Source organism: Dendrobates tinctorius, unplaced genomic scaffold (assembly GCF_039654945.1).
Source record: "Dendrobates tinctorius isolate UK_male_01 unplaced genomic scaffold, ASM3965494v1 ptg000086l, whole genome shotgun sequence".
NCBI classification, from domain to species: Eukaryota; Metazoa; Chordata; class Amphibia; order Anura; family Dendrobatidae; genus Dendrobates; species Dendrobates tinctorius.
The window spans coordinates 18,796,062-18,810,928 of record NW_027361754.1 but is presented as its reverse complement, the minus strand read 5'-3'; the positions used below and the strand labels follow the sequence as shown (position 1 = coordinate 18,810,928).

Here is a 14,867-nt window from a genome sequence, read left to right as displayed (position 1 = left end):
GAGCACTCCAAAGACAGGTTCCAAAAATCAAAAGAGTTGCTGGACAGCTTGTCCAGAGGGTCAAAACATCACAGCGTGCTAGGCCGCAAAATGTCTGCCAAAGTAGGAAGAGTGCAGTGTGGCACTTTTTTGAAGAAAATCCTCATGATCAGGCCAAGGTTATCTGTAAGAAGTGCGCAAAGACCTTTAGCTGAGGGAAAAATCGGAAAAATTTGAATACCAGTTGCATGCTTAGACATTTAACCAGCATGCACTTGCAAGCGTGGACACAACACCAAACCTCAAGTGCCACATGTGCAACTGATCACAAAGAAGGTAGTCAGCAACGCTACATTGTTTCCCCCACTGTAAGCCCACCGGTTAGCACAGCAGCAAATGTTGAGGTGTCGTTGCAAGGCCACAGCAGTCAGGGAATCCCACTGTTATATCAACGAAATACTGAATGTAGGCCATCAGAAAGCACACCAACTCCATCACCATCATCAACCCTATCTCAGTCCGCCCTGTCCACCGCTACTTCCTCAATATGCAGCTCTCAAGTCCAGCTCACCCTCCCAGACACTATGAGTAGGTCAAGAAAGTACTCAGTCTCTCATCCGCGTACACTGGGTTTGAACGCCCACATTGCCAAACTAATCTCGTTTGAGATGATGCCCTATCGGTTGATGGAAAGCGCAGCTTTCCGCGAACTCATGGCCTATGCAGTACCACGCTATGACCTACCCAGTCGCCACTTCTTCTCTCGCAAAGCCATCCCAGCCCTCCACCATCATGTGAACGACCGCATTGTCCATGCACTCAAGCAGTCAGTGAGTGGAAAGGTGCACCTCACAACTGATGCATGGTCCAGTCGGCATGGCCAGGGCCGTTACGTGTCCATCACTGCGCACTGGGTTAATGTGGTGGATGCAGGGTCCACAGGGGACAGCGGTGGTGGGACAGTGCTGCCTAGCCCACGGTATAGGAAACAGTTGGCTGTAAGCGTTCCACCCTCCTCCTCCTCCTCCAGAAGCGAAAGCTCGTCCACAGAGCGCAGTCGTACGAGCACTCCATCTGCAGCTGCCACTGTTGCACACGAGGTGTCCCCCTATCGAGCAGCTAGTGGAAAGCGTCAGCAGGCTGTGTTGCAGATGATGTGTTTGGGCGACAGACACACCGCCGAGGTGCTGGCCGAGTACTTGAAGCGACAAACTGAGTCATGGCTGGGCAGTGTACATCTTGAGGCAGGCAAGGTAGTTAGTGATAACGGCCGTAATTTTGTGGCAGCCATAGCCCTTTCAAAACTCAGCCACATACCTTGCTTGGCTCACACCTTGAACCTGGTGGTGCAGTGCTTCCTCAGAAATTATCCGGAGTTAACAGCCCTGCTCCATAAGGTGCGAAGACTGTGCGCGCACATCCGCCGGTCGCCTGTATACTCCGTTCGTATGCAGAAGCTGCAGCGATTGCTCCACCTTCCCAACCACCGCCTCATTATCGACATTGCAACAAGGTGGAACTCCACCCTGCACATGGTGGAGCGGCTGTGCGAGCAGAGGCAGGCCATAATGCATTTGTGGGAGGATACACGGCCAGGCACTTTGAGAGCAGACATGGAGTTGACAGGTGTGCAGTGGTCGAAGCTGAAAGACCTCTGTAAAGTCCTTCAGTGTTTTGAGGAATGCACACGGCTGGTAAGCGCAGACGACGCCATCCTAAGCATGAGCATCCCACTTATGCGTCTGCTCATGCAAACTTTGACGCACCTTAAGGAGCAGGCGTCTGCAGCCAATGTTGACGAGGAGGAAGAGGTGGAGGGAATCCTTGATGACATTCAGCCATTGTCTGCTCAGGGACCTCTCCTGGACGAGTTGGAGGAAGAAGAGGAGGAGGAGGATGATGATGGGGATGATTACTTAGGGGAGGAGGATGCATCTCGTGGGGCAAGTGAAAATGTTGGAGTGGCAAGGTCTGGTACAGGGTTTGTGCGTGACTGGAGGGATGTGGATTTGCCAGAAAGTGCTCCTCCAACCAGCACTCGCAGTGCATCATTGACACCGGGAACATTGGCCCACATGTCAGATTATGCCTTGCGGATCCTAAAAAGGGACCCCCGCATTGCCAAAATGATGAACGATGACGACTACTGGTTGGCCAGCATCCTGGATCCACGCTATAAAGGCAAATTACAAAACATCATGCCACAGGAGAACCTTGACCTAATATTGGCTAATAAACAAGCAACTCTGGTAAATCGGTTGCTTGAGGCATTCCCAGCACACAGCAGCAGTGATGATTCTCACACGAGCTGTACGGGCCGGGGGCAGCTTGGCAGAGGTGTTCATGGTGCACACAGCAGAAGTGGCGTTGGAGACAGGGGTTTCATGACAATGTTGTGGACTGATTTTTCAAGTACCGCTCACACAACTGGTAATACAGCATCGATGGAAAGTGACAGGAGACAGCAGTTGTCAACTATGGTTACAAACTACTTTTCCTCCCATATCGATGTTCTCCCACACAGGTCATTCCCCTTTGACTATTGGGCCGCTAAACTGGACATCTGGCCTGAATTGGCACAATATGCCTTACAGGAGCTCGCTTGCCCAGCTGCAAGTGTGCTATCGGAAAGAGTCTTCAGTGCAGCTGGATCAATCCTGACAGAAAAAAGGACCCGTCTGTCAACCCAAAATGTGGATGATCTAACCTTCATTAAAATGAACCATGCATGGGTTTCCAAGGATTTTGTCCCACCTTCCCCTGATGACACATAGGGTGACAGAAAAATGGCTTGCTTTGGTCCACCTCTTCCTGGGACTTGACCTATTTCGCCTTTTGCATCAGCTGAATGTCCAACATCAACATATGCCACTTTCTAAAACTCCCTAACTGTGCTGCCTCCCCCCCCCATGGCCGGGGTCACCACCTAGCGCACGACACCGTGCGAGTGCCGTTGCCCTGGACAGGTGGGTAGGCCGACTCTTGGGCGCGGGCACTGGCACAGGGTCCCTCATAGTGCAATCAAGTGTCTCTGACGGTGGTGGTGCACACCCGCCGTCAGACACACCGCCGTACTATGAGGGGCCCAGTGCCAGTACTGACGCCCATGAGTGGACCCCCCTTGCTTGGGCAGGGCCCCAGCATTTGCAATCTTTACCTCTCCCTGCTCCTCCGCTGTGTAGTCTGGGCCGTCAAATCCATACTGTGCCTGACACCGTCTGAGCCTGTCTCCTGATGTATAGACATATCTTTTGAATGTGTATGCTATCCATACATGTTATCCGGGGATACGGTACCCTTTCTCACCTTTGTGCAATCACTTGCAAGCCATACTGGGCCTTACACCGTCTGAGCCTGCCTCCTGATGTATAGACATATCTTTTGAATGTGTACGCTATCCATACATGTTATCCGGGGATACGGTACCCTTTCTCACCTTTGTGCAATCACTTGCAAGCCATACTGGGCCTTACACCATCTGAGCCTGCCTCCTGATGTATAGACATATCTTTTGAATGTGTACGCTATCCATACATGTTATCCGGGGATACGGTACCCTTTCTCACCTTTGTGCAATCACTTGCAAGCCATACTGGGCCTTACACCGTCTGAGCCTGCCTCCTGATGTATAGACATATCTTTTGAATGTGTACGCTATCCATACATGTTATCCGGGGATACGGTACCCTTTCTCACCTTTGTGCAATCACTTGCAAGCCATACTGGGCCTTACACCGTCTGAGCCTGCCTCCTGATGTATAGACATATCTTTTGAATGTGTACGCTATCCATACATGTTATCCGGGGATACGGTACCCTTTCTCACCTTTGTGCAATCACTTGCAAGCCATACTGGGCCTTACACCGTCTGAGCCTGCCTCCTGATGTATAGACATATCTTTTGAATGTGTACGCTATCCATACATGTTATCCGGGGATACGGTACCCTTTCTCACCTTTGTGCAATCACTTGCAAGCCATACTGGGCCTTACACCGTCTGAGCCTGCCTCCTGATGTATAGACATATCTTTTGAATGTGTACGCTATCCATACATGTTATCTGGGGATACGGTACACTTTCTCACCTTTGTGCAATCATGTGTAACCCATACTGGGCGTGAGAACGGCTGGCGAGCTGTTAAGCAAGCTACAGCACCTGTGGTTTGCACACGTAAGTTTTTCATTTTTTTCAGGAATGACGGTTAGGCCTAATTCCGGAACTGCGGTTGACCTGCACTTACTGGGAAATCATCGTTCTCGAGTAATAATTGTAATCAGTGATCCCCATCACTAACGTTGTTCAGCGGGTTATCTGCACCTGTAAGCGACAAACGCTGGCCTTTTCAGTGTAGCGCACAAGCAGCCACGGACATGTAAGGGCATGACACACCAGTTATTGGCCAATCTCATGTGCCAGAGCCTCACGTGTCCCTCTAGTAAGCCGGACTCGGACCGCGGGGCATGACGGAGTCTCGTTCGTTAACGGAATTAAGCTTGCAATGTGTGCATCTGTTCTGTAGCTGGCATGGTTGAGGTTGCCCGTGTTGAGTCAAATTACGCCGTAGGCTCCACTCCTGGTGGTGCACTTCTGGACATTCCTTTAAGGTTCAGCTTTGCAACCATACTGCCCACGTAAAACAAACACTTTGCCTTCATGAACGCTGTTTGGAGGGTCATGACTCGTGGGAATAACGCCGCCCAATCAGTTAACCTGCTAGAGAGATCCTTCGTTGCTCCCAAGCATGACATCACACTCCCTAGGAGGAAGGTAATGCCACTGTGGCGACCGTACTCCTGGGGGCGACACAAGTGCACTGATGCCCAGCCACTGCTCGATGAATCTGCTGGTACATTGACCCAGACCACTACATTCCCCTCGCATGCTACCCGGCCTTAATCTGACCCTGATGAAACTCAGGTTACCCTTCCCATATACAGTTCCATCTTACACGGTGACAAAGAGGAAGCTGCAGATGAAAGTGCAGGTTCGGCCCACCCGCCATCAGACACACCACCGTACTATCAGGGGCCCTGTGCCAGTGCCGTCGCCAATGAGTGGGCCCCCCCTGCTTGCTCAGGATCACAGCACTTGCAAGGTTGAAATACTGTGCAGTGAGATGGAAGATGGGAACGACGAGGAGTCCAGACTAGTACAGGGATTCCCTAGCAAGGAGACTTATTTGATTGTTTTCAATGTTGGGACAGCAATTTTTGGGAGCACTATACTCTGGAGAATGATAGATGGGGCCCACCATACACTGGAACATTCCAAAGGTGGACATCAGACACTGGAGCAGCATTTACAGGGCCCATTATACACTAGAGCATTAGAAATGGGGCCCATTATGTTTGGAGCATTATTTGGGCCCATAAGACAGTGGAGCTTCATCCATGGGGACCAACATATACTGTAGCATTATGTGGAGCTCATCATATACTGTTTCAAACATTATATGGGACCAATGATTCTGTATGGAGAAATAGATGGGCCTCGTCATGAGATGTAAAAAGTGAAGTATTTTTCATTGTACTATACCGCTATTTCTCTGCCGTATCGGAGCATGATGAGTTGTGGTATTATGTGTTAAAGGGGCGCTCTTTCGCCCAGGGCACATGAAAACCTGGAGCCAGCCCTACCCCCCCACAACTTTAGCCAAATAACCCCCATTTTTCAGTGCGTAACTTGTATTATGAAGTTAATTAAGGTTGACCAGCTTAAGTAAGAAGAATTGATGCTTTTGGCATTCAAATGAGCACTGTAGGTGTGTTTCCTGTCCTCCTCTCACTGCCGACTTTTATTCCCCATTGACTTACATTGGGTTTCGTGTTTCGTGACGACCCCGACTTTTCCCTATAATCGGCCGATCTTGCTCGACCCGACTTTTGGAAAAGTCTGGTTTCACGAAACGAAACTCGACCATAAAAAACCAACAGTCGCTCAACTCTAGTCACATCCTTTTAGTTTTTTTTCCCCCCCAAAAAAACAACAAAGTTCACCAAACACTACATTTGAAAGTTGTGTAGGCCACATTAGCTCCCATTAAAGTGTAGTCGACACACACTTCATAAAATTAGTGTTTCTTATACGTGTAACCAGCTGTTCAGGAATAAGCACACTAAGGCTCCCCTTTGTACTTTTCTGCCTATCTTTCTCAGTCTAGCAAGATGAAGAAGGCAGGGAGTAAGGCACGTGGCCGTGGGCATGGAGTTTCAGCAGGGAGAGGACGTGGGGATTCTGCAGGGAGAGGATGTGGGGATTCTGCAGGGAGAGGACGTGGGGATTCTGTGCCTGCTGTTGGCGTCAGTGAGTCAGCATCCCCCAGTTTTAGCAGGCAACAGTCCTTTATGCGCAGCTTTGTAGGACCTCACCGTACCCCACTGCTGCGGGAGGAACAAATTGAAGCCGTTGTCGGATGGATGGCAGCTAACACATCGACTTCAATTACTTCCACATCCTCTCAGGGCCAGAGCACCGAAGTGCAACCATCTGTCTCTTCACCACCTGCCAAAGTGCCCAGGCAGTCAGAGACCCATGGACAGGAGCCATCACAGTCTCTACTTCTCTTCTCGGAATCTGTTGGTTTGGAAAGAGGGGGCCAGCTAAGCAGCATTCCAGAATGTGAAGAAGAGGGAGTATGCAGTGATGCGCAACTTCTTTGTCCCTCTGAATCTGAAGAGGCGGGTGAGCCAGTGCCTATGGTCAGAACACCTCAGTACGCATCAGATGATGACGAGACTCAGTTACCACTTTCTGGTGCGTACGGTGCTGGCGAGACAACCCAGGAGAAGCAGGTGTTTGAAGAGGGGAGTGTAGATGATGAGGTCCTTGACCCATCATGGCGTGAGGAGCAGGAAGGTGGTGGGAGCAGCTCTGAGGAAGAGATTCCCCGAACGGCCAAAACCGGCGGGAGAGGGAGGGGGCAGACTTGGTTGCCTGTAGCCTCCCCTTCGGCACCCGTTAGGAGCATTCCACTTTCAAAAGGCAAAAAGGGCGCTCCCAAGACTTGCAGTGCGTGGTCCTTTTTTGACACAGTTGCAGATGACATTTGCTTTGTCAAATGCAAGCTGTGTCATCAGAGAGTCAAAAGAGGGAAAAATGTCAGCAACCTCAATACCACTAATATGTGGAAACATGTGCGGACCAAGCACGAGCTGGAGTTACACAGACACACTGAAGACGTAGGCCAACGTACAGCACCACCTACCACCTCTTCAGCTCGTGTTGGGGCCTCTTCCTCCAGCTCACACACAGCTGGTTCGGCTTCCTCACAGGATCGCCAAGGTAGAATCTCTCACACTGTTGTCCGGAGACCCTGTGACATTCCACCCACAGCACCACGTTCCCAGTCATCCTCACACTCCCAGGTCACTCGGCAGCCATCGGTAGCACAGGCATGGGAGAAAAGGCGGCAATACTCGGCAAACCATCCCCGAGCACAGGCTCTGAATGCTGGCGTTGCCAAACTACTGGCCCTTGAAATGCTCTCATTCAGGCTGGTGGAGACTGACACCTTCCGGGACTTCATGGCATTGGCAGAAACATGTGGAGGCAAACATAAAACATGCGCTACTAAACACCGTCAGTAGCAAGGTCCACCTGACCACCGATGCGTGGACCAGTAACCATGGACAGGGACGATACCTTTCCCTCACTGCCCATTGGGTCAATGTTGTGGAGCCGGGTACAGATCTGGAGAGTGGCGCTCTACGTGTTCTGCCAACTCCACGGATTGCAGGAATCCAGTCTGTACACATTGACTCCTCCTCCTACTCCAGTTCCTCTGAAACAGCGCAGCAGGAGCCTGTTACGACCGATATGAGCACAGCCATGGCCAAACGTCAACAGGCCGTACTGAAATTAATTTCATTGGGGAATCGAAGCCACACAGCGCAGGAGCTCTGGAATGCCATCAAGCAGGAGAGCGACGTGTGGTTTCTGCCAGCGAATCTCCAGCCGGGCTTGGTAGTGTGTGACAATGGCCAAAATCTGGTGGCAGCTCTTGGCCTTGGCAACCTCACTCACATCCCATGTCTGGCACATGTGCTCAACTTGGTCGTGAAGAGCTTTCTGAGGGACTATCCGGATCTTTATGCACTGCTGCACAAGGTCCGCATAGAGTGCGCTCACTTGCGGCGTTCCAGCACGGCAAGATCGCGCCTTGCTGCTCTGCAGCGCCGATTACGCCTTCCGGAACATCGCATCATATGTGACCTACCCACCAGGTGGAATTTAACGTTACCTATGTTGGAGCGGTTGTGTGAGCAGCAGGCAGCAGTCATGGAGTACCACCTGCATCAGGTGCAAACAAGTCGCAATGTGCGCCGTCACACTTCAGCACCACTGAGTGGGCCTCTATGAAGGACATCTGCCTCGCTTTGCGTGCCTTCGATGATTCCATGCGAATGGTGAGTGCAGATGATGCACTAGTCAGCATGACTGTCCCCCTTATCTGCCTGCTTCAAAAAACACAGCAAGCACTAAGGGATGAGGTTTTGGAAGAAGTGGAGGATGAGGAGTCCCAAATGCCATCTGCTTCTGGACAGTCTGCGCTACGTGCTTCCTCACAAAGGCCTAGGCAGGGGACACTTTGTGAGGAGGATGAGGAGGAGTCGATGGAGGAGAAAGACATCTCTCCACAGGAGGGAGGTACACAAAGCTCTAGTCAGTATGTACAGCGAGGGTGGGGTGATGCAGAGCAGGCAGAGATCACGCCTCAAGCAGGGGACAGCGGTTCTTTGGCAGTTGGGAGTCTGCAGCACATGGTTGACTTCATGCTGCAGTGCCTGAGAAACGACCGCCGCATCGCCCACATTCTCTACACGGCTGATTATTGGGTGTACACCCTCCTAGATCCTCGCTACCGGGACAACTTGCAAACCCTCATACCAACGTTGAACAGGGAGCGTAAACTGCGGTAGTACCAAGATACACTGGTGCAGTCCATCATGTTTTCCATTCCACCAGACAGCAGTGGTGCTAGTGCTTTACAAAGCAGCTCTGTGCGTCGACCCAGTGGAGGAAACTCGGCACAAAGAGAGAGTAGAGGCAGCGCCTCAGCACAAGGCAAGACCACTATGGCCCAAATGTGGCAAAGTTTTGTGTGTCTGCCACAATTGTCTACACCATCACAGACGGCTCCAGTCAGCAGGAGGCAACGTTTCCGTCAGATGGTGACAGACTACATGTCTTGCCCTGTGAGTGTACTCCCAGATAGCTCTTCCCCCTTCAAGTTTTGGGTCTCTAAGCTGGATACATGGCCAGAGGTTAGCCAGTATGCATTGGAGGTGCTGGCTTGCCCTGCTGCCAGTGTATTATCGGAACGTGTCTTTAGTGCCGCAGGTGGTGTACTAACAGACCGTCGCACGCGACTTTCTTCCGATAACGTCGACCGGCTTACTTTTCTGAAAATGAACAAGGCCTGGATCTCCCCAGAATTTGCCAGTCCTCTTCCAGACTAAATAATTGGTTGGCAACTGTATCCGGGTCTCTTGTTGTGTTCATGTTTCTACCACCTGAACTATAATCCCTGGGCTTCAACACAGCCAGTTGTTGCTCAGATGTGTCGTCTGCACAGAGAAAAACACTAGCTCCTGTGTTAGTGGGGTTCAGTAACCCCAGCTGCTCCCCTGCTGTGTGGACGGCAAAATCTCCTGCTCCATCCACATTCAAACTACTACTGATTTTTAACCCTGCTCCACTTAGGCCTCTGGCTCCACCGTCTCTAGTATTTCCCCTGGCCTCCAACCCCGCCAGTAACAGCTCTTAAGTGGCGTCTGCATAATCCACACTTGTTCCAGTGTTACTTGGCCTCAATCACGTCAGTTGATCCCCTGATGTGTGTCCGGCAAGGTCTCCTGCTCTGTCCACATTCCCATTACTAGTAGTGTGAATGAGGACAGAACAGGAGACCTTGCCGGACACACATCAGGGGATCAACTGACGGGACTGAGCCCAAGTTACACAGGAACAAGTGTGGATTGTGCTGACGCCACTTCAGAGCTGTCACTGGCGGGGTTGGAGGCCAGGGGAAATACTAGAGACAGTGGAGCCAGAGGCCATAGTGGAGCACGGTTACAATCAGTTGTAGTCTACTACCTCTATAAAACGTGCTGCAAGTTGGCCTCAGCCAGCTCCATGCCTCATCCTGGGCTCCAACAATGCCAGTTGGTGTTCAGAAGTGCCGTCTTAACAGAGAAACACACACTAGCTCCTGTGTTAGTGGGGGTCAGTTGGTGTTCAGAAGTGCCGTCTTCATAGAGAAAAATACACTAGCTCCTGTGTTAGTGGGGTTCAGTAATGCCAGCTGTTCCCCTGCTGTGTAGACGGCAATGTCTCCTAGTCCATACACATGCCAACACCATCAGGCCTCAGCCTGCTCCATGTCTCATCCTGGGCTCCACCAACGCCAGTTGGTGTTCAGAAGTGCCATCTCCGCAGAGAAAAACACTCTAGCTCCTGTGTCAGTGGGGTTCAGTAATGCCAGCTGTTCCCCTGCTGTGTGGACAGCAATGTCTCCTGCTCCATACACATGCCAACACCATCAGGCCTCAGCCTGCTCCATGCCTCATCCTGGGCTCCAACAACACCAGTTGGTGTTCAGAAGTGCCGTCTCCGCATAGAAAAACACACTAGCTCCTGTGTCAGTGGGGTTCAGTAACGTCAGCTGTTCCCCTGCTGTGTGGACAGCAAAGTCTCCTGCTGCCTCCACATGCAAACTACTACAGATTTGTAACTTTGGTCAACTTAGGCCTCTGGCTCCACTGTCTCTAGTATTTCCACTGGCCAACAACCACGCCAGTTACAGCTGTGAAGTGGCGTCTGCACAATCCACACTTGTTCCTGAGTTACTGTGGCTCAGTCCCGTCAGTTGATCCCCTGAAGTGTGTCCGGCAAGGTCTCCTGCTCTGTCCACATTCACATTACTAGTAGTGTGAATGAGGACTGAGCAGGAGAGCTTGCCAGACACACATCAGGGGATCAACAGACGGGACTGAACCACAGTTATACAGGAAATACTAGAGACAGTGGAGCCGGAGGCCATAGTGGAGCACGGCGACAATCAGTAGTAGTCTACAACCTCTATAAAACCAGCTGCAAGTTGTCCTCCGCCTTCTGCATGCTTCATCCTGGGCTACAACACAGCCAGTTGTAGCCTGGAAGTGCCGTCTGCACAGATAGAAACACTCGCTCCTGTGTCTGTCGGGTTCAGTAACGCCAGCTGTTCCCCTGCTGTGCGGATGGCAAAGTCTCCTGCTGCCTCCAACATCACACTACATGTTATTTTCCACTTGCTCCAAGTAGGCCCAGCCTGCTCGGAGCATTGATCCTGGGCTTCAACACAGCCAGTTGTAGCTTGGAAGTGCCGTCCACACAGATAGAAACACTCGCTCCTGTGTCTGTGGGGTTCAGTAACGCCAGCTGTTCCCCTGCTGTGCTGATGGCAAAGTCTCCTGCTGCCTCCAACATCACACTACATGTTATTTTCCACTTGCTCCAAGTAGGCCTCAGCCTGCTCGGAGCATTGATCCTGGGCTACAATACAGCCAGTTGTAGCCTGGAAGTGCCATCCGCACAGATAGAAACACTCGCTCCTGTGTGAGTGGGGTTCAGTAATGCCAGCTGTTCCCCTGCTGTGTGGACGGCAAAGTGTCCAGCTGCCTCCAAACTCACACTACAACGCTTTTTCTCCTCGCTCCAAGTAGGCCTCAGCCTGCTCGGAGCATTGATCCTGGGCTACAACACAGCCAGTTGTAGCGTGGAAGTGCCGTCCGCACAGATAGAAACACTCGCTCCTGTGTCTGTGGGGTTCAGTAACGCCAGCTGTTCCCCTGCTGTGTGGATGGCAAAGTCTCCTGCTGCCTCCAACATCACACTACATGTTATTTTCCACTTGCTCCAAGTAGGCCTCAGCCTGCTCGGAGCATTGATCCTGGGCTTCAACACAGCCAGTTGTAGCTTGGAAGTGCCGTCCGCACAGATAGAAACACTTGCTCCTGTGTCTGTGGGGTTCAGTAACGCCAGCTGTTCCCCTGCTGTGCGGATGGCAAAGTCTCCTGCTGCCTCCAATATCACACTACATGTTATTTTCCACTTGCTCCAATTAGGCCTCAGCCTGCTCGGAGCATTGATCCTGGGCTACAACACAGCCAGTTGTAGCCTGGAAGTGCCATCCGCACAGATAGAAACACTCGCTCCTGTGTTAGTGGGGTTGAGTAATGCCAGCTGCTCCCCTGCTGTGTGGATGGCAAAGTCTCCTGCTCCATCCACATTCAAACTACAACTGATTTTTAACCATGCTCCACTTAGGCCTCTGGCTCCACTGTCTCTAGTATTTCCCCTGGCCTCTAACCCCGCGAGTGACAGCTCTGAAGTGGCGTCAGCACAATCCACACTTGTTCCTGTGTTACTTGGCCTCAGTCACGTCAGTTGATCCCCTGATGTGTGTCCGTAAAGGTCTCCTGCTCTGTCCACATTCCCATTACTAGTAGTGTGAATGAGGACAGAGCAGGAGACCTTGCTGGACACACATCGGGGGATCAACTGACGGGACTGAGGCCAAGTAACACAGGAACAAGTGTGGATTTTGCTGACGCCACTTCAGAGCTGTCACTCGCGGGGTTGGAGGCCAGGGGAAATACTAGAGATAGTGGAGCCAGAGGCCTAAGTGGAGCACGGTTACAATCAGTAGTAGTCTACAACCTCTATAAAACGTGCTGGAAGTTGGCCTCAGCCAACTCCATGCCTCATCCTGGGCTCCAACAATGCCAGTTGGTGTTCAGAAGTGCCGTCTTAACAGAGAAACACACACTAGCTCCTGTGTTAGTGGGGTTCAGTAACGCCAGCTGTTCCCCTTCTGTGCGGATGGCAAAGTCTCCTGCTGCCTCCAACATCACACTACATGTTATCTTCAACTTGCTCCAAGTAGGCCTCAGCCTGCTCTGAGCATTGATCCTGGGCTTCAACACAGCCAGTTGTAGCTTGGAAGTGCCGTCCGCACAGATAGAAACACTTGCTCCTGTTTCTGTGGGGTTCAGTAATGCCAGCTGTTCCCCTGCTGTGCAGATGGCAAAGTCTCCTGCTGCCTCCAACATCACACTGCATGTTATTTTCCACTTGCTCCAAGTAGGCCTCAGTCTGCTCGGAGCATTGATCCTGGGCTTCAACACAGCCAGTTGTAGCTTGGAAGTGCCGTCCACACAGATAGAAACACTCGCTCCTGTGTATGTGGGGTTCAGTAACGCCAGCTGTTCCCCTTCTGTGCGGATGGCAAAGTCTCCTGCTGCCTCCAACATCACACTACTACTGACTTTTAACCATGGTCCACTTAGGCCTCTGGCTGTACTGTCTCTAGTATTTCCCCTGGCCTCCAACCCCGCCAGTCGCTGCTCTGATGTGCCATCTGCACAATCCACACTTGTTCCTGTGTTACTGGGGCTCAGTCACGTCAGTTGATCCCCTGTGGTGTGTCCGGCAATGTCTCCTGCTCTGTCCCCATTCCCATTAATAGTTGTGGGAATGTGGACAGAGCAGGACAACTTGCCGGACACACATCAGGGGATCAACTGACGTGACTGAGCCCCAGTAACTCAGGAACAAGTGTGGATTTTGCAGACAACTCTGCAGAGCAGCAACTGCCATGGTTGGAGGCCATGGGAAATACTAGAGACAGTAGAGCCAGAGGCCAAATTGGATCACTGTTACAATCAGTAGTTGTGTACAACCAATATAAAACTCGCTCCAAGTTGGCCTCAGCCTGCTGCCTGATTGACCCCTGGGCTTCAACATCGCATGTTGCTGCTCAGGAGTGTGTTTGCCACGGGTACTCCCTCCTGCCCAGCCGGGTTCCAACAACGTCAGCTGTTTCTCGGCAGAGCCTTTGGCCTAGGAACCTCCTTCATGGTATCCGAGTTCCAGCAACGTCTGCTGGTCCTTGGTAGTGCTTTTTAGCACAGGTACCTCCTGCTTTGTAACCGTGTTCCAGCAACGTCAGCTGGTCCACAGTTGTGCCGTTGGCTCTTGTTCCTTTTGCTGCCCCTCCGGGTTCCTGGGTACCTTCTGCTACCCATCCGGGTTCCAGCACCGTCAGCTGGTTCTCGGCAGAGCCTTTGGCCTAGGTGCCTCCTTCATGGTATCCGAGTTCCAGCAACGTCTGCTGGTCCTTGGTAGTGCTTTTTAGCACAGGTACCTCCTGCTTAGAAACCGTGTTCTAACACCGTCAGCTGGTCCACGGTTGTCCCATTGGCTCTTGTTCCTTCTGCTGTCCCTCCTGGTTCCAGCACCGTCAGCTGGTCCTCGCTAGTGTCATTTGCTCTTGCAGCTTCTGCTACCCATCCGGGGTTCCAGCACCGTCAGCTGGCTCTCAGCTGAGCCTTTGGCCTAGGTGCCTCCTTCTTGGTATCCGAGTTACAGCAACATCTACTGGTCCTTGGTAGTGCTTTTTAGCACAGGTACCTCCTGCTTAGTAACCATGTTCCAGCACCGTCAGCTGGTCCACGGTTGTGCCATTGGCTGTTGTTCCTTCTGCTGTCACTCTGGGTTCCAGCACCGTCAGCTGGTTCTCGGTAGTTCCATTGACTCTTGTAGCTAATGCTACCCCTCTGGGTTCCAGCACCATCAGCTGGTTCTCGGAAGTGTCTTTGGCACGGGCACTCCCTCCTGCCCAGCCTGGTTACAGCACGCCTGCTGTTTCCGGGTAGTGTCAACGTCACTTTGCCACTGATACGTTGTCCTGTCGTGTTGCGGTCGGGTTAGCCGAGTCTATGGTGCCTGCAGTGTCAGTGCTTCCTATGTGGACTGCGGGTTCTGGTAACAAAGGCTGGTTCCATAGTGCCAATAGGAAAAGCAACCCCTGTAGGACTGTGGGTTTCGGTAACTGCGGCCTGCTCG

General features: G+C 51.9%; 1 protein-coding gene across 1 annotated transcript in view; it reads left to right on the top strand.

Annotated features, from left to right (window-relative positions):
- Positions 1-14,867, top strand: part of LOC141098030 (uncharacterized) — a 305,679-nt gene that overhangs the window by 138,865 nt on the left and 151,947 nt on the right. Inside the window, exon 2 of the mRNA XM_073585626.1 lies at positions 13,934-13,947. Within this exon, the coding sequence (XP_073441727.1) occupies positions 13,934-13,947 (14 nt within the window). The remainder of the gene's footprint in view (positions 1-13,933; positions 13,948-14,867) is intronic.